Source organism: Drosophila erecta, unplaced genomic scaffold (assembly GCF_003286155.1).
Source record: "Drosophila erecta strain 14021-0224.00,06,07 unplaced genomic scaffold, DereRS2 tig00000000-arrow-pilon, whole genome shotgun sequence".
In the NCBI taxonomy this organism is placed as follows: Eukaryota; Metazoa; Arthropoda; class Insecta; order Diptera; family Drosophilidae; genus Drosophila; species Drosophila erecta.
Genome location: NW_020825194.1, coordinates 12,535,011 through 12,554,387, shown reverse-complemented (window position 1 = coordinate 12,554,387; position 19,377 = coordinate 12,535,011). Strand labels below are relative to the sequence as shown.

General features: G+C 45.2%; 7 protein-coding genes across 7 annotated transcripts; 6 read left to right on the top strand and 1 right to left on the bottom strand.

Annotated features, from left to right (window-relative positions):
- Nucleotides 1-265: 265 nt before the first annotated feature.
- Nucleotides 266-787, top strand: LOC6552255. The gene has a single exon (XM_001980700.3). The coding sequence runs from the start codon at nt 272-274 to the stop codon at nt 785-787; it is 516 nt and encodes a 171-aa protein (XP_001980736.3). The 5' UTR covers nt 266-271.
- Nucleotides 788-3,244: 2,457 nt separating this feature from the next.
- Nucleotides 3,245-3,735, top strand: LOC26526043. Its single transcript, XM_015154953.2, has 2 exons — nt 3,245-3,386; nt 3,445-3,735. Exons 1-2 carry the CDS (start codon nt 3,294-3,296, stop codon nt 3,733-3,735), a joined length of 384 nt encoding a protein of 127 aa, XP_015010439.1. The 5' UTR covers nt 3,245-3,293.
- Nucleotides 3,736-4,405: 670 nt separating this feature from the next.
- LOC6552256 (elongation of very long chain fatty acids protein F) lies at nt 4,406-5,488 on the top strand. The gene is made up of 2 exons (XM_001980701.3): nt 4,406-4,757; nt 4,823-5,488. The coding sequence occupies exons 1-2, from the start codon at nt 4,446-4,448 to the stop codon at nt 5,387-5,389; spliced, it is 879 nt and encodes a 292-aa protein (XP_001980737.2). The 5' UTR covers nt 4,406-4,445; the 3' UTR covers nt 5,390-5,488.
- A 424-nt stretch (nt 5,489-5,912) lies between these two features.
- On the top strand, nt 5,913-6,885 carry LOC6552257 (elongation of very long chain fatty acids protein F). Its single transcript, XM_001980702.3, has 2 exons — nt 5,913-6,176; nt 6,240-6,885. The coding sequence occupies exons 1-2, from the start codon at nt 5,949-5,951 to the stop codon at nt 6,804-6,806; spliced, it is 795 nt and encodes a 264-aa protein (XP_001980738.1). The 5' UTR covers nt 5,913-5,948; the 3' UTR covers nt 6,807-6,885.
- Nucleotides 6,886-7,384: 499 nt separating this feature from the next.
- On the top strand, nt 7,385-8,466 carry LOC6552258 (elongation of very long chain fatty acids protein F). The gene is made up of 2 exons (XM_001980703.3): nt 7,385-7,652; nt 7,726-8,466. The coding sequence occupies exons 1-2, from the start codon at nt 7,437-7,439 to the stop codon at nt 8,290-8,292; spliced, it is 783 nt and encodes a 260-aa protein (XP_001980739.1). The 5' UTR covers nt 7,385-7,436; the 3' UTR covers nt 8,293-8,466.
- Nucleotides 8,467-10,000: 1,534 nt separating this feature from the next.
- LOC6552259 (elongation of very long chain fatty acids protein F) lies at nt 10,001-10,962 on the bottom strand. The gene is made up of 2 exons (XM_001980704.3): nt 10,723-10,962; nt 10,001-10,593 (listed from the first exon to the last, which is right to left on the bottom strand). The coding sequence occupies exons 1-2, from the start codon at nt 10,945-10,947 to the stop codon at nt 10,021-10,023; spliced, it is 798 nt and encodes a 265-aa protein (XP_001980740.3). The 5' UTR covers nt 10,948-10,962; the 3' UTR covers nt 10,001-10,020.
- A 3,385-nt stretch (nt 10,963-14,347) lies between these two features.
- LOC6552260 (F-box only protein 11) lies at nt 14,348-19,106 on the top strand. The gene is made up of 4 exons (XM_001980705.3): nt 14,348-17,213; nt 17,340-17,520; nt 17,584-18,658; nt 18,786-19,106. The coding sequence occupies exons 1-4, from the start codon at nt 15,066-15,068 to the stop codon at nt 18,913-18,915; spliced, it is 3,534 nt and encodes a 1,177-aa protein (XP_001980741.1). The 5' UTR covers nt 14,348-15,065; the 3' UTR covers nt 18,916-19,106.
- Nucleotides 19,107-19,377: the final 271 nt, after the last annotated feature.

The window sequence follows — 19,377 nt, the reverse complement described above, 5'->3', positions numbered from 1 at the left end:
ATGGTATATATCACTAAGATCACTGTGAACACTAATAGCTTGCCAAAATGTTTTGTAATGGTCGAGAAAGTTTTTGATTTAAATTCATAAACAATTGACACTAATTCTGCAATAAGAAGTCTTTGTAAGGGTGTAAGCCCTAATCCAGGGTTTCCATCTATCAAACTTTTTTGAGGTTAGGCAGCAAAGAAGTAGTTTCCAATACTATCAAGTGACGATGCACATTTCAAAGGGAGTTTTATTTGCTAAAACCCTGCCAGTGACTTACACGATGGACCCATTCCGGCGCAATCCCCTCCTGGAAGTAACCAAGTGCGAGATGTGCCCCAATTTGGTGTACCACTTTCCGACCGGATTATGTGTCCGCTGCTTCACCCTTTGGGCCGGAAAGAAACAACTGGACGCAGTGCGTCCTACCGTTGACCAAACGAGGGCCATCGCTGTCAGCATGGCCCGCAGTTCGGATGCGCAGGATCAGGGCCAAATGGATCCCGTGTTCCAGCGTGTGATTGCGGAGATGCGGATGCAGCGCCAGCAGAAATTGAAGCTGTTCCAGAAGATACGCCTCCAGTTTCAGTACTCGGTACTCACCGCTCCCTTCCATGACACAAATCCCAAATACGAGGTCAAGGAGGACTACTGGAACGTGCCGGATATCGTGGATCAGGACATGCTGATGTTTCAGCATGAAATCGATCTGCTTGGAGATATACCCCGCACGCCTTCCGAGGTTCTTGGCCCAAAGAACAATAAAATGCGCGAGAATACAAAGGAAAATTGGAGTTAATATCTACTTGTAATATAAATGAGAGTACAAATATTTCTGGGAAATATGCATTTATAAAATGAGGTAAAACATTTTGTATAATATGTGATATAGTAAAATATGTTTTTTTGCAGAATAACTCTTTATGTTTTGGCAATTTAAAATGTGTTTTTTTAGAAACGTTTTATTAGCTGGTGACAACGGGCCATTGCCAATTTGACCAAAGGTCAATTGCTGGCCAGGGAATCGTGGAAAGGATTGAATCGGATGCCTTGTAATTGGCATGCCTTGTTTTAGCCGGCGTAATAAATTACCCAGAATCCGGGCAGCGAGCAAGTCGAATCCAATTGAGCAAATGTGATTGCCAGGTCATCATTACCATCGTCCAACGCCCATCAGATATCAAGCTCCGACTGTCTCCGGGGGCTCATGGACATTTTGCTAATGAAAATGTTTATTCAAATTTACGTCAATGGATGTGTTTACACGAATGACCATCAATCTACATAAATAAACGCAAGTGCTGGGCGAAAGTACATGTGTTCGTGTGCCATGGAAATGTCGCACAGTGTATTGTTCATTGCCCGGCATTGTTCAACAATTTGTTTAATGAGAAAACTAATAAATCAAATGCGCCGTCAATTACAATCGCATTTATTCTGGGAAGCCCAGGACAAGGAACCCACATGGCTCATGGATCAATAGATCGATTTCTTTATTGGTGGTGTTTTTTAGGAAACAGGCACACATCAGATACTTAACTTTCGTATAGAATCATTAATAATAATCCATAAAATAAACTACTTCCTTTTCCTGCTACAGCCTCAAATAAATTGTATTAATCCTATGTAAAAATGCTTTATTACACACAGTATTTTTATACCCGTTACTCGTAGAGTAAAAGGGTATACTAGATTCGTTGAAAAGTATGTAACAGGCAGAAGGAAACGCTTCCGAACATATAAGGTAAATATATTCTTGATCAGGATCAATATCCAAGTCGATCTTAATCGGATTTTAAAGTGGTATACCTCTAAATGTTTCTGGCGAATTTCTCTAAAAGTCTGCATTTAAATTTAGAAATCTTTTTTTTTTTTTTTAATTTTTTTATAAATTTTCTGATGTATTTTCTGATGTAGAAATTTAAAAAAAAGTCCTAGGGCTGAAGTTCTAAACTCCATAACTCAACTTATCTTAGTCGGACTTTGAAGTGGAAATTCTCTAAAAATCTGCATTCAAATCTATTTATTATTCTATTCCAGAAAATGTTGAAATGTTGAAATAAATGTTGAATTTATCGTCGGGGAACTCGACTATAGCATTCTACATTGTTTTAATATAGTAAAACGCAATGGGCATTTACCTAGTTTATTGCATGCGGGTATCTAGATCACCATCTAGGTGCCACTTGCTCATCCTGAACTGCCTCCTGCCCGAAATTATGTGGATTTGATGGCTTAAATACCAGATGGCCGAAGTCCAAGATCCTGAGAATGTCGCCGCATCCTGCTAAGTGGCAGGATGAGAGGCCAGTCGGAGGACATTAGTCAAGTGCAACAGCTTTCAAATAAACATAAATTGAGGATGCTGCGCTGTGGCGGAACGCGAAGCACGGAGCACGGAGCACGAAATGGCGAAAAGGGGCAAGGGAAAGTGGGGGAATCCCCGGGGCAGGACTTTGTAACTGGGAGCTCCTTTCAGCCGCCTGGTGTCGTAATTAAAGGCAGTCGCGCAATAACGAAGAGAAATGCCCGTTGCCAACGAGCAGAGGATGCGCTTCTAATTTATTTGTTTTCCTCACTTGACTTTTATTTACACGGGCATTGGCATGTGAGTGGCATGGAGTGGAACGGCCAGGGGTAGTTGGGTGACTCTTGGCTGCTTTTCGGGCGTATTCGGTTGGGTGTTCTAGGGGGCCCAGAAGAAGAGCTAGTGCAACATCCCGCCGCCGTTTGTTACCTTTGTTTGTGAAAGTTCTCCGTGCGCCTTTTCGGGGCCAGGGCACAGTGCCAAATTGGCCTAATGGCGTTAATGCGAATACGAGTCGAGACTGAACCAACTACCAACCGACCAGCCAGCCAACCAACCAACCAGCCAACCAACCAACCAGGCCCACATCAAAGGTCGTTTACACAGCTACAGGATTCGGTTTCAGCTTTCAGCTTCGGATGCAGATGCACTTGAAAAGTGGGTGCAGTTGCCAAGCCAGAGCTTTATTTACCCACACCCACACCCACACCCACGTCCACATTCCACTCACAATGCAATGCAAATCAAAGCACTTAAAAAGTTCAGCAATTTGGCAACAAATGCTAATGAATGTCGAGAACATTCGGGGGATGCATTTCGGATTTGCTTCATTTAGGCTTTAATTCCACAGCCCTAGCATATTCATGAATAATACTACAAGAAAGAGCAAGCATTTGAAGCAGTGAACTGTCACTGTCAACAAACATTTTCATCACAATATTTTGTCATTCGTCATTTGGAGCAATTTGCTTGATTATTTAAGCAAACCACCTTGAAAATGCCGCCCTTTTCCGCCTGTTCTATGTGCAACGTGAGAACCAGGAAGGTGGTAAAGGATCCTGTGACCTTAAAGCTAATCTACGTGTGTCCAGTATGAAAACAACCGACTAGTTAAAAGGGGAAACTTAAACTCATACCTAATCTTGCAGAAATGCTTTAAGAGCAAGTTTCAGAGCAAAAAGCAGCTAATTGAAGCTGGGAATTTAAAAAAGGAAGGACAATCTCAACTCCCGCCAATGAAAAGGGGAACCTATCAGGAAAAAAACGAAAAGATGGCCAAGAAACCAGTTGATGTATGTTTGGGAACTGAGAGGAAGGAAAAGAAAAGCTGCAATTTGGCAGTGCAAAGGATTCCAAAAGTCACACCTCCACTCATGCAAACTGTGATAATTAAGAACCGAAAGTATGTGGCCATCAGTGAAACGGCCGACGACGAGTGATTTATACTTGGCCTGATATTTCATTTTTTTTTTGTGATGGAGCGACTAGATTCTAATTGAACTAGTTTCGCCGTCAGCTCATTTCCATAAACCAAGCCGCCAATAAAAAACCCAACGAATTTGGTACACTCTTTAAAAGGGGTTTATATAAGCTTATTGTTAAATACACTCTTGCCCTTACATAAGTGCACTGGATTCTAACTTTTGCGGGGTGCACGAGCGTATTTACTTCTAAATTTGTTTTGGCTGTTGCCACTTTTGTTGCAACGGATGTGCGTGATGTGGCGGTATTTGTTTACGTCCCATTTCCGCATCCGCTTGCAATGGAAGTTGCTGCACTTGCACGTTGGCCACGCCCACTGCGTAACCTGATGCGATATAAAAACCACCGCCCATCTATTTGTACCGCCTGCGTTTCGCATGTGCGTGATTTTCGAACATTTCCCAGAGCGCATTAAACTTTTAATGGAATTTCCATAATCATGTTTAAAGTTGCGAAGGTTTTCCGGAAAGTTTCTGCACTATGGGTATTGATTTAAGGCCAAGGGGCATCAGTTTTCATGGCTATTTTCATTTGCTCGTTGGCAGGCTCTTCGAATTTACAGAGAAATATCTATCGCTACAAAGTAAAAAATTCAATATCATGCATCTGTCGCGTGCTTCGAGCATTGCAAAACCCTACTACTTGTACTCACGTCTATAAATTAAGCATGCTAATCGAAGCTTATAAACCACCAAACAACCACGACATTAGTCGCGTTTCCACCGACCCACAGAACGCACACACAATCGCAATGTTGGGCGATTTAGTGGATTTTTTTGGCAAGTCCCCACCCGATCCGGTGCGCCTGCCGCTCCTGGCCAGCCACAGGCCCATCCTGATGATTCTGGCCACCTACCTGGTCTTCGTTAAGATAGTGGGTCCCAAGGTCATGCAGAATCGAAAGCCCTTTGACCTGCGGGGCCTGATAAAGGTCTACAACGTCACGCAGATCGTGTACAATGTCATCATGTGCTTTTTCGTGAGTGTTCTCTGAAATATCAACTATCCCGAATTGGATCGAATATGGATCTCCCCACCTTACAGGCTGTCCACTTTATGCTCGGACCCGGGGATTTCAGCTTCAGGTGCATCCAGAACCTGCCGCCGGATCATGATTACAAGACCTGGGAGCGCTGGCTCACGTACTCGTACTTCTTCAACAAGCTCATCGATCTGCTGGAAACGGTCTTCTTTGTGCTGCGAAAGAAGGATCGCCAGATATCCTTCCTGCACGTCTTTCATCACATGTTCATGTTGTACTTCAGCTTCCTGTATCTGTACTACTACGGATACGGCGGCCATGGCTTCTTCATGTGCTTCTTCAACGTCATCGTGCACATCATGATGTACGCCTACTACTATCACTCGTCACTCGACCGGGACTCGAAGGGCGACCTGTGGTGGAAGAAGTACATCACCATCGTCCAGCTCATCCAGTTCGGAATCATTTCGGGGCACAGTATCTACACCCTGATGCAGCCGGACTGTCCATCTGCCCGGTTCTCGGCGACCTGTGCCGGCGGCATCTCCGTTGTGTTCATCATCTTATTTAGCAACTTCTATTTTCACGCCTATATCCTACCCACGAAATGCAAAAAAAAGGCCATCTAAGCTGGAGCCAGTCATCAAATGTGTTCTGTGAAGCATTTAGACCTCTTTGGAGATACCTATTATTATTTAAGAGCTTAATAAAAAACATAGGAATATATATGAACTTTGTACCTGATTACTGGTATTCGCTGGTTTCACTGATATTCGGATGCGATGCGTGGATATGTCTACTAAAATACTGATAACCATCGCATTACAACTACGGACTTGTGTAGAATTAGAACATGTTTTTTTTTTTGGTTAAATAAAACGTAAAAGCTATTGCGTCAACAGCCGTTGATAAGTGGACTACATTAGAAACTGGACTCCGAATGCATTATTTTAACTTTCGTAACCGGGAGACCGTCTATTTTATATCTATTTTCCCTTCCGGTGACCGCGATACCCTCGTATTTGGTCGCCGTAATAGGGTTGGCTTACGTACGTATTTGTATAATAGAAACACACACTTAAATCAACTAGTAGATTACCATTTCAGTCCTCGGCCGCAGTCCATTTAAATGATGTTTGATATATCAGTCGCTGTTCCACCGACGCCGATAACACTTAGATAGCCGACATGTTTGCCCATATAGTGGACTTCCTGAACCGATCTCCGCCGGATCCTGTGCGTCTTCCGCTGACCAGCAGCCACTGGCCCGTGCTGACCATACTTGGTGTCTACCTAGTCCTCATAAAAATAGTGGGTCCATTGTTTATGCAGCGCCGAAAGCCATACAACCTGGATAGAGCCATCAAGATCTACAACATCGTGCAAATAGCGTACAATGCTATTTTGCTGATATGTGTACGTAATGCTTCTATTTGGAAACTGCATATATAGTTATTATAATTATTCCGCAACTAGTAGGCCGTGCACTTCATGCTTGGCCCTGGAAACTATAACTTCAGCTGCATGTCCAATCTGCCGCTGGATCATGAGTACAAGAACTGGGAGCGATGGCTCAGCTACTCCTACTTCTTCAACAAGTTAATGGACCTGCTGGAGACTGTATTCTTTATACTGAGAAAGAAGTATCGACAGATATCCTTTCTGCACGTTTTCCACCACGTATACATGGTGTACGTGGGCTTTTTGTACATGTATTATTATGGATACGGCGGCCATGGGTTCTTCTTGGTCACTTTCAACGTGGTTGTGCACACCATGATGTACACCTACTACTATCAGTCATCCCTCAATCGGAACTCGGGAGGTGATCTCTGGTGGAAGAAGTACATCACAGTCGTCCAGCTCGTCCAGTTCGTTATCATATTCGCACACTGCATCTATATCATCCGCCAAGAGGACTGCCGAACATCCCAATTGTCGGCAACTTGGGGCTCCATCATCTCTGTAGTATTTATAATTCTTTTCAGCAACTTCTACGTTCGCACCTACATTCTGTCCAAGAAGACGAAGTCGGTGGCGCGATGACCTAACTAAGTTCTGCATTATATCAAAGCTTCTTTTATGAATAAATGTAACCTTTTTTAGGGCCTCTTGTAACAAATAAGTTTGTTTTCTATCATTCAGACATAAGCTTCTTATAGTATATAGCTGTACAAGTAGCTATACATTATATCAAAGTTTCTTACATGAATTAATGTAACCTTTTGAGGCTTTTATATCACTTACACATAAGCTTCTTATACTATATAGCTATTCATAGACCAATGGGAGGTTTTTTGGGCTCTAGAACTTTCTATGCACTCACTCGACTGCTGGAAGCTATTGAATAAACATAATACCCTTCTATTGGGTCTCGCCAATATTCTATAAATGTGAAACACCGCCCTTTTGAATTGACAATAATGTCAAAAGGAGTCATTTTCTGAATAATTATGCCTATTAAACAAATTTTTGAAAATCAAAACATAGTTGAACTGTTACCTAAGTTTAGTTCAATTTACAAAACCTTTAGTATTCAAGTTGGAAGGTTGATAGTGGGTTAAACATACCGCACATTTGCACTAATGTAATTAGCAAATAGTTAATAGTGGCTATCGGGAAAGTTTGATAGAACAGAAGGTAAAAGTCAAGTCACCCGATAAGTTGTGCGCGAAAATGTTGGAGGTGTTCGATAAGCCCTTTGCCGATCCTGTCCAGCTGCCGCTGGTGGGCAATATGTGGTCCTCGGTGGTCATCATCACCGTGTATCTACTGTTTGTGCTGAAGCTGGGCAGGAAGCTGATGGACAAGCATGAGGCCCTCCAGCTGCGCGGTGTCCTCAAGTTCTACAACATCGGACAAGTCCTGTTCAATTCGCTGATTTTTGTGTGGGTACGTAGGTCGTAGGATATCGTTATACCCATATTTTTAACCATTTAACCATGGACTTTTCCGAACTATCCAGGGCTATCATCTGTTATTCGTCTTGAAGCCGTACAACCTGAGTTGCATGCAGGTCCTGCCGCAGGATCATGAGCTCAAGTCCACGGAAAGGACACTGTCGTACTTGTACCATCTGAACAAGGTGCTCGACCTGATGGACACCATCTTCTTTGTGCTGCGCAAGAAGCAGCGCCAGATCACGTTCCTACATGTGTTCCATCACGTTTTCATGGTCTTCACGTCGCACTTGCTGATCCGATTCTATGGTTTCGGTGGCCATGTCTTCCTGATCTGCATGTTCAATGTCCTGGTGCACATGGTGATGTACGGCTACTACTACGCCTCGTCGCAGAGCCAGAATGTCCAGGAGAGCCTGTGGTGGAAGAAGTACCTCACCGTTGGCCAGCTGGTGCAGTTCCTCATGATGTTCCTGCACTGCATGTACACCTATTTCCAGCCCAACTGCTCGGCGTCGCGGGGTGTCATCTACGTCATAAGTGGGGCCAGTGCCTTCATGTTTTTGATGTTCTCCAAGTTCTACATAAAGACCTACATTCGACCGAAGGAGGTCAAGGCCAAGGTCAACTGATTGCACCTGCTACACTGTGATTAAAAGCTAGTAATCCGAATGTACATAACTATGTCTAGGCATAAGAGTGAAGAGTGTTTTTTTTTTCAACTTTCATAAATAAGGTTCATAAAATTGGCAACATTGGCCCTGTTTTATTATTCAATAAGAATTGATTTGTAATCAACAAATATTTGTATTGTATAATACTACTTGCATTGGTTTCTTTTTTTTCATTAATTATAATATAAAGTGACTTCAAATCGTAATGGGTTTTTTCTGAGTGTGGTCGACGATTTGCATATGCGCCGTTTGAATAATAGATGACTTCAAATGTATCGACAGTTAATTCAAATGCCGTCGAGAAGGTCAAGGAGTTGACTGCTTCCGGAATAAATTCCATTGGCCACATCTCCAGTACTCGTGGGGTATTCTCCTTGCACGTGATCTGCATGCTCCGCAGGACTTGGTGGAGCACGTCTCTGGACATTCCATGCTGCTTTTAATTAGAATATTAGGCACTAGCCCGGCCAGCACCGGCGATTTATGGCACCGGAAGGGTCACCCATAGCCGTCCGAGCGAATTTGCATAGGAATCGCATGCGGCGAATCAGAGTCAAAGTGCCAGCTGAATAATTGCGGCCATGCAGCAACATTAAAGTGCAGTGGTTCCTGGCTTTTCGGCTCCTTCGTCCTTTGTCCTTTGTCCTTCGTCCTTGGCGTGGCTTCGGAATGGGGTATCCAACTGGTCGAGCCACCGAGCGTGCTGAGTAATTGCCGTTTTAAATGACATTAAACGTGCATTGTGTAGTTCCCTCGGCAGTCGCATGCCTACATACTTGTTTGTTCTGCATTCGATTTTTAGCTATTTTTATATTTACCCTTTGCAGTGCTGAGACTGCCGTAAAAATAGTTTGCCTTTTAAATTTATTTAAGCAAAGCAGTTGCTATCGTTGTTTAATCTAATCACACGCACCCTCTCCTTGTATTTGTGATCCATCGGCAGATTGAGAATGCAAGTGATGTTGCAGGCTTTCAGGACAAACAGGAAGTAGAGTCCCTAAAAACTGGCAGTTCCATCATGTCCTGCATAAGTCAGCCCCAGTTCAAATACTTACTAAATCGAGTAGGACTCCAGTGTACAGGATCGGTAACACCTCTCAAAAGCAAGGGCTCTCGCTACTCCACAATTTTGGATCACCACCTTGAGCACCAACAGCAGATAGCTGCTCAATATGGCCATGGTGACCCATGGATCGCCGAAAACTGGCACCTTTACAGGATCTATCTGACAGAACATGGCGAATCTACTCGAGTTGTGCGGTCTACAGAGACTTGAGTTCGAAATGCGGATCTAGACCATATATAGTGCAGAATGAACTGACTTCTTTCTAGTAAAACTTACATTGTATGAAATCAGTAATACAAGCCCGATTTGTACGGATAAAAAGCTTAGTGATTAGCAAAATCAAATGTTATAGTGAATGGTTCTGTATTTACATTCGCATGCCGTATTGTGAATTTTAAATGAGAATTCATGGAGTATAGTATCCACACGTTGATTTTTAAGTAGTGGACTTGGTGGATATGCTAAGTGACTCCAAGATATTAAAAGACTGGCGAGTAACTTGCCCAGGGCTAGTAGTAATATCGCTGTGGATGCGTAGGTTAGTGAAGTGTTGGTGGCAATGCAAATTTATTTGTTTCTCGCTATCACAAAATTCACGCATATTCGAAGGATTTACGGCCTCATTCGGATTTCAGCTCGGGCTTCTGTTTGCCTTGTTTCAATATGTAGTTCCTAACGTAGAAGTTGCTAAACATCAGGAGGAAAGTCGAGGACATTAAAATGCCAACATATATCGTATTTCGCGAGGCCTTGCAGTCAGGCTGCATCAGGGTGATGCTGAAGTTCACCAGGCTCAGGAGGAACTGCACCAGCTGGACAATGGTGATGTACTTTTTCCACGTGCTCGACTGCACATCCTTGCTGACGGAGGACAGGTAGTAGTAGGTGTACATGATCACATGGACCGCCACGTTGAGCAGGCAGGATGGGAAGAAAACGCCTCCATAGCCGTTGAAGGTGATGTTCACGTAGCCGCCAAAGGACATCGCCAGGTGGTGAAAGACGTGCAGGACGGATATCTGGCGGTCCTTCTTTCGCAGCACAAAGAACACCGTCTCCATTAGGTCCATGAACTTGTTGACGAAGTACGCGTAGGTGAGCAATCTTTCCCAGTTTTTGTACTCGTGGTCCAGCGGCAGAGTGAGTACGCAGCGCATGTCGTACGGCTTCAGCACGAGCAAGAAGTAAATACCCTGCAAACAAGGGGTGTGGTTATATCTATCTATGACATATATATATGATGAGTTAGGAACTATGAGTTAGGTATTTGGAAGGAGTACCTTCTGTACTTAACTATGCTCGTCTGGACTCTATTTACTTACCCCTGACATGAGAACGGTGTTGTAGACGATCTGCAAGATGTTGTATGCCTTAATGACTCCACGGAGATCGTAGGGCTTTCTTTTCTCCATAAACTTCCTGCCCACCTTCAAGACGAACAGCAAATAGATCGAAATGATGGTGAGCGCGGGCCATGGACTTCCGATGAGTGGCAGGCGGACAGGATCATCCGAAATGATCAGGGTTCGATTGAGAAAATCAGCCATTTTGGAGTTGAAGAAAAATCTGGTGTAAATCCCCTTCCACTCAAGGGAATGCTTCATGGGCAACTAAACGTGGTTCAGTCTTTTATGCGTAGCCAAGTGCGTTGCGATTGAATTGGAAATTCGGGCAGCGCACGCAGAGCGGCATTTACATAAATTCTAATTCTGCGACAATATATTTAGCTACACGTGCATACGGTAATCGGCATATAAACGTTCACTTGTGTTGCATACTATTGCTAACACTTTTTAGGCCTGAACATTAGCCCAGATGCAAAAAAGTTCAACTTTTATGACAAAACTTCAAGCATGCAAATGCAACATTGATTCTCCCGCTTGTAATTGTTTTAAACGCATTCTACGAGTATATGCACTTTGTTCGCGCCTGTGAGAATTCCAATTAAACAACTTTTGACATGGTGCATGGTGCACCATGGTGTAAATCTCTATAGCCATATACCGGATATCTGGCAGTCGGAAAATTCGATCCGTACTCGTACATTCTCGCTTGTTTTCCTTTCCACTGTTGTATTTTTTGGCTGCCTTTGTTTTGCACGTGCCATGCAGGGGAAAAGCCATTTGTCGACGCGAAGTTGCAAGAAACAGGAGAATTTTCACCCATAAGCCAAGTCATTTTGCACTAACTATCCGTGCGCCAAGTAGAATTACTTCATATTAAGGAGCTGTGGCTACGGTGCAAATGAAAGTAATGACTGTGCTGCCGCTTATGCAAGTGTCAGTATGGAATGGGCCACAATATGTGGCGATTGGGGGATTGGGGGATTGGGGGATTGGGGGTGGTGCTATTGTGCTGCTATTGCAAATTGAGTCATTTTTCATTCCGCACTGGATTACAGCGAATGTAAGGCGTGGGCGAGTGCAGCGAGGCCTCAATGTGTCACAATTTCATGGCCATAATTGGGTCGCAGAAAGTGTCCTTTGACCGCTGAATAAGGCCGATTATGGCGCTTCTTTTTTCTTCATAGTGTTTTGCGCGGACAGGTGCATAAACATGGTGCGGCAGAAAGGCCGAAGACATAAAGCCACATCATTTATAATTGAAATGGTTCAACCTTTGTCTTTTCAAGTGTGTGGTATTTTACACGCCTGCCACATTTCGTTGGCCAAACTGCGAGAAACACACAAATTGCGTATCATTATGGTTGAGTTAATATTTCATGGGCAATTTACCGAGATTGAAGCCGACACACTTCAAAAAACAGCGCGCATACATGGCATACGCACTCGCGTTTAATTACGGTTGCCGATTTCCATTGGCACAGGACCTTCGGTTCGTCCCATCTTCATGCAATTTTAAACTCAATTAAAAGTTTTGCGCATTAGACACACACACTTGTGCCCGAAAGAGCTCCTGCAAATGTGATTAAGCCGGGCCCGAAAAAAACTAGGTTGCTGAAGGGCGGTGAAGGGCACTCGCATTAGTTGTCATTAAAAATGTGAGCGATTCCATCTAAATGACTTCGCATATCCTGCATGTCAAGGGGCAAATGGAGCTCGACTGCAGCTCTGCACACCGCCAGCGGACAGGTGGTTTCAATTGGAGGCAACAGCCCATTGACACACATTGATACGCTCCTTGGTTGCAAGTTCGCAAGAAATTGGAATGGTAAGGGGAAGTTCTAAAGGGTTGCACTTAGAGCAAGTATAGAGAATTTCTCATGCTACAAGAAAGTAATTCATCAGTATTCAGGGGAATTGAATACTGAATTTATTTCGTCCTTGCTTTAATATTTCTTTGTGAAAATGAAAAGTATGTTCCAATTTCCACATATCATATTGTATAATAATAATATATGTTATTATCGCTGCAATAATAATTTAATTGCCCACTTTTGCCGTGCCTTAACCTGACCACAGGAAAATCCATTTGCCCAGTTTTTCCGTCGTCCTGAATGCGAAATGCGAAAACTCGCGGCCGCCTGAATAATGAAAGCAAATCGGAAAGAGGCAAAACAGCAAAAAGTTAAATGCCTCTAATGACAGAAAATGAAGCAAATGACGAAAAATTGCGCAAAACAAAAGAGACAAATAATAATATGCGAAAACGGCCGACTCGGACGATTCCACCCACTAGGGCCACCAAACACCGACCACCGCCCACTTGAGGCCACCACATCCACATCCACGTCCACATCCTGGAGAGCTCAAAGCGAGGAGAGCACGCACCAGCGAAGATAGAAAGGTGACCGTGGGGGCCAAGTGAATTACCAACAACGGGCGAATCAAGAAAAGCATGTGCGCGGCATAATTACGAAGCAATTAGACGAAATTATTATTGAGGTCAGCGGCGAGGGGATGTCGGGGAGTACAGGACACCAGGACACCCACAAGAACATATGGCCATAGTCAGTCCACCCAAGCTAACCACCCCCATTCTCCCCTTTTTGGGGGGAATGCCTATGCCATTATCATTCACGCCAAGTGAAGGAATGGAAAGGAAGTAGGACCTCTAAATGGGCACCACAAAGCGCAGACCAAAACAACACTCAGAGCTACATGGTAGTTAAAGTGGCGAAAACCGGAAAAAATTAGGGAAAACCATAAGAGGTCAAATAGTTTGGGAGAAACTATTCACAAATGGTAAAAAAATCATTTGGGACATTTTGATGGGACACGTTTTAACTATTTAATAAAATGAAATGTAAGATACACTCCTTTTTATGTTTTTTTTTTTTTTTTTTTTTGAGAGTGCTAAGACAATGCCATAAACGTTTTTTCTTGATTGAAACAAAAAAAATAAAAAAGTAATGTTCTTGTATATTTCTGACCTTGCTAATTGCGAAACTTGCTAATTGATTTCAAAACCTCATCTGATTTTCGTAACTTTTGGAGTGCCAAAAAGTGCTATTTATAGAAAATATGCTTCACATTTGACACGTGCCTTTGGCATTTGGGTCACAAGTTCAGTTACAGAAACATTGAAGTTCAATTTTCCATAGTCGCTGCAATCGCGTGTGCGAAGTTCAATGTTGGGCATTCGTTCAATGAAGCAGTCAAAACATGGCGCACATGGCCATGACAAGCAGGTGAACAATGAAACCTATATCCAAAGGGGGCGTGGCACGACCTTAATTGTCGATTTGCAGCTGCTAAAGTTCTAGTTTGCATGTTAGCTGCTTATCACGGGCTCTCAAATCAGTTCAGTTACATGATAATATTTTCAATAAACAATAAACACTTCAGTAAACATTTGTTTTTTTGTTTTTATGATCTTTACGGAGGAATGTTGTGTAAGCATACATTAAAAGGTGGATTACAATTTTGAAAAAAAAAAACACTAGAATTTTACTTTTACAGATTTGCGCCCAAAAGATATCGATATCACCGTTGTCAAAATCGATTTCCCTGATACTGTGCAAAAAATACCAAACGTTTATACCAAGCGATTTCGGTTTTTTTGCCTTGCCAGCTGATATTTTCAATCAGTCGAGACGCGGTCACACTGGACGCTAAAATTAAAAATCCGAGTATGTGTGGTTTCGCTACTGAAATTTCGAAAAAATAGTGTTCAATTGTGTCAAGTGCAATAGCTATTGGGTAGAACTTGCGTATGTGCATTGCGAAAAGTGTTTTTTTGGCAGCGAAATAAGCGAATTGAAATCAGAGTGTCTGCTGCGAAGACGAATTAAAGGGGAGACGGAGTAACAATGAGTGAGCGGGAGAGAGCAGACCAGTGTGTACGCTAGCTGTGCTCTTCTAACCAAATAAAACAAAACAAAGGAGAGACAAAGGATAGAAACCCCGAAAAAGGCACACTCACACACACATACACATGCACTCACCAGCAATAAGAAGAGCAGTTAGCAGACGGATAAACTAAAGCAAATGTCGCTAAATTAACTAACAATCGAAGGGTCCAAGGATATAGTCAACCAATCCCAACCGATCGGTGGCACTCCACATCGAAAGCGAAGTGAAGGGAACGAGAGACAGAGCGAAAAGTCGTCGCCAAATTGTGCATGTGCATGTGCCAGTGTGTGTATGCCAGTGTGAGTGCGTGTGCATATGGGGTTGGAAAACTGTGAAAACTCAAGCGCAAAAGTCTTTGGCTCTGATTAACTCGCGGAAGAACTCATCATCGCTGGGCAGGTGAAGCGAAGATGCCGAGCGCCTCGTTCACCTCGTCGCGCACCTACGTGCGCCGCTCCCGCCGGAAAGGAGCCAACCGGATAGCGATGCCCAACCGGCCGACGGGCAACATAATGGATCCCATGCTCCAGCAGAACGTGGCCGCCGCCGGTGCGGGAGCCAGTGCATCCGGTGCCAACAGTAGTGCCGCTGGCAGTTCCGGTGCTGGTAGTGTTGGCAACAACAACGCCAGCAGTAGCGGGAGCAGTGGCGTCACATCCACCTCCGGATCTGCAGCAGCAGCTGCCGGAGCTACTGCAGCAGGAGCATCCAGTTCTGCGGAGTACTTAGACAGCGGCCAAGGAGCTAGTGGATCCAGCGGAGCGGCTTCATCGGGCTTCTCTGGCAGCTTTTATAATGCCCTGCAAATGATGGACACCACTGAGAGCTCGGGCGCCGGTACCAGCCAGTCAACGCCGCCGGCATTAGGAGCCTCCACCTCATCGAAGTCCACCTGCGCCACAGTCGGATCTAGTACGGCAAGCACGTCCGCCGCCGCAGCAGCTGCAGCCTCCGCTTCTGCCGGAAGTAGTCACCAGAGCCCGTACGACTTGCGCCGAAAGATCTCCTCCAGCAGCCACGAGCAGTGGCCCACCAGCTCATCTTCCGCCGTGGCAGCAGCTGCCGCAATACTCGTAGGACCATCTAGCAGCTCCCCACCGCTGGTGAATCCGGGTGCCTCGCCCTCCAGCTCCTCGTCGTCCTCGTCATCTAGCTCGTCATCTTCGTCCGCCTCGTCCTCGAGCTCCTCGTCCAATGTACAGGCGCCCTCGACCAGCGCCACCTTTCCGGTGAACAATGCACCCACCACTGGAGCCACGCTGGCGCAGCCACCCAATGTCCACAGCTCGGTGCCGCAACAGCATTGTGGGGCACTGCCGGTTGGCGCTGCCATCGAGGATAATAACTACATGCTGCCGGCGAGGAAAAGATCTCGACGCCTCTACACACAAGGTGGAGAGATGGGACCGGCTGCGGGATCCACAGGTGAAGCAGCCGGAGCTGGAACAGCAGCGTCCGGCGGTGCAGGTTGTGCGCCCACGGCGGCCCAGTACCTTCAGTATGAGCTGCCCGACGAGGTACTGCTGGCCATCTTCTCGTATCTGATGGAACAGGACCTATGCCGCCTGGCGCTCGTATGCAAGCGCTTCAACACCATTGCCAACGACACGGAGCTGTGGAAGCGGCTCTATCAGTCTGTCTTTGAGTACGACCTGCCTCTCTTCAACCCGGAACTGTGCAAGTTCGTATTTGAGAAGCCCGAGGAGTCGGAGTACGCCAATCCGTGGAAAGAGAGCTTTCGCCAGCTGTACCGAGGCGTGCATGTGCGTCCCGGTTACCAGGAGCGTCGAAGCTCCGGCCGCAGCATTGTGTTCTTCAATACCATACAGGCGGCCCTGGATTACCCAGAAGAGCGAGCGGCAGCTGGAGTTTTTGTGCCAGCCGGTGCAGGAGCCGGCAATGTTGTATCCGCCGGACTGTCCAACACCAGTGCGTCAGCGGGTGTTGGTGGTGCCAGCGTCAATGCACTGGTCAACATCTATGAGGAGCAAGTGGCCCCGACCGAGCATCCTGGGCCACTGATATTTCTTCATGCTGGTCATTACAAGGGGGAATATCTGTTCATCGATTCGGACGTGGCACTTGTTGGGGCTGCGCCTGGCAACGTTGCCGAATCAGTGATTCTGGAGCGGGAGGCCGGATCGACTGTGATGTTTGTAGAGGGCGCCAAGTACGCCTACGTGGGTTACCTCACACTCAAGTTTTCGCCTGAGGTCACATCAACAGTGTCGCATCACAAGCACTACTGCCTGGACATCGGCGAGAACTGCTCCCCAACTGTGGACAATTGCATCATTCGCTCTACCTCGGTGGTGGGCGCTGCCGTCTGTGTGGGCGGGGTCAACGCCAATCCCGTCATTCGAAACTGCGATATCAGCGACTGCGAGAATGTTGGTCTCTACGTCACCGACTACGCCCAGGGAACATACGAGCACAACGAGATCAGCCGGAACGCACTGGCGGGCATTTGGGTTAAGAACTTCGCCAGTCCGATTATGCGGGAGAACCACATACACCACGGTCGGGATGTGGGCATATTTACCTTCGAAAATGGAATGGTTAGTTGAAACTAATTCTATTGATATTCACATTATTGATATTCTAATATTATATTCACATTGGAATACATCATTAACATTATATCAACATGTATTGCATGTTCTAATGACTGATATCTTTTTTAGGGCTACTTTGAGAAGAATGATATCCACAACAATCGCATAGCTGGCTTCGAGGTTAAGGCCGGCGCCAATCCCACCGTGGTCAAGTGTGAAATCCATCACGGCCAGACGGGCGGTATTTATGTGCACGAGAACGGACTTGGTCAGTTCATAGAGAACCGCATTCATTCGAATAACTTTGCAGGTAAGATTACATGACCGGGACTAAATCAGTAATTGTTTCTAACCCACGTTTTTTGTCGTAAAGGTGTCTGGATAACCTCCAACAGCAATCCAACAATCCGCAAGAACGAGATCTACAACGGGCACCAAGGAGGAGTGTACATATTTGGCGAGGGTCGGGGTCTAATCGAACACAATAACATTTACGGAAATGCTCTGGCAGGGATTCAGATTCGCACCAATAGCGATCCCATAGTACGGCACAACAAGATCCACCATGGCCAACACGGCGGCATATATGTGCACGAGAAGGGTCAAGGGCTGATAGAGGAGAACGAGGTGTACTCCAACACACTGGCTGGCGTGTGGATCACCACTGGGAGCACTCCAGTATTGCGACGCAATCGGATACATTCGGGAAAGCAGGTGGGAGTCTACTTCTACGACAACGGGCATGGAAAATTAGAGGACAACGACATTTTCAACCACCTGTACTCGGGAGTGCAAATCCGTACGGGCAGTAATCCGGTAATACGAGGCAACAAGATCTGGGGCGGGCAGAATGGTGGAGTACTTGTGTATAATGGTGGTCTGGGCTTATTGGAGCAGAATGAGATATTCGACAACGCCATGGCCGGTGTTTGGATTAAAACAGACTCCAACCCGACGCTGAAGCGCAACAAAATCTATGACGGTCGTGATGGTGGCATCTGTATCTTCAACGGGGGCAAGGGCATCCTTGAAGAAAACGATATATTCCGCAACACGCAGGCCGGTGTACTGATCTCGACGCAATCGCACCCAATCCTGCGAAGGAATCGCATTTACGATGGCCAAGCAGCGGGCGTGGAGATAACCAACAATGCCACCGCCACGCTTGAGCATAATCAGATATTCAAGAATAAGTTCGGTGGGCTGTGCCTTGCCAGTGGCGTTCAGCCCATAACGCGGGGCAACAACATATTCAACAACGAGGACGAGGTGGAGAAGGCCGTATCCAGCGGGCAGTGCCTGTACAAGATTAGCAGCTACACCTCATTTCCCATGCACGACTTCTACCGCTGCCAGACCTGCAACACAACCGACCGCAACGCCATATGCGTCAATTGCATCAAGAATTGTCATGCTGGTCATGACGTCGAGTTTATACGACACGATCGGTAAGTGCGCAGCGAAAAACTAATGCATTGTATCTTTATAATAGTTTACTGCAACCAAAAACGTATACTTAGGATAAAACTCTATTAAAGTAGAGAAGTTACTAATTGATTAAAATGTATTTTACAGCTTCTTTTGCGACTGCGGTGCTGGCACCCTGTCCAACCAGTGTCAACTGCAGGGCGAACCCACTCAGGACACGGACACGCTCTACGACTCGGCTGCCCCCATGGAATCACACACACTGATGGTCAACTAGAGAACCCATTTCGGCAGCTAAACCACGGTTTTATTTATAGCTATATCTTAAGTCGTTAAGGCAAAGCTCTCAAATCTCTCGCACATCTCACGCGTTGATGTAAATATTCGAAAGAAACCAACAAACAAACAAACTATACACGATACAATTAATTGTATGTAAATAATAACTAATTATTCTTGCGTTCAAAATTTTACTCAATGTGCAATTTAGTTTAACATGAACTCACACGCAAAGTTTTCACTTTTTAACTGAGCATGAAACGGATAAATCAATGCAAAAACCCCTGAAACTTTTCCCATTTATGTCACAACGAATGAAAAACAGAAAGGAGCAACACCTTTGATACACAATGCATTTGTTTGTACGTCGAAATGTAAACGAAGGAGGAGCAATAGAGCCCTCTCGAGCCCAGTGAAGAACAATTTTGTAATGTAGATTAGTAGAGATTTTAAAATTACA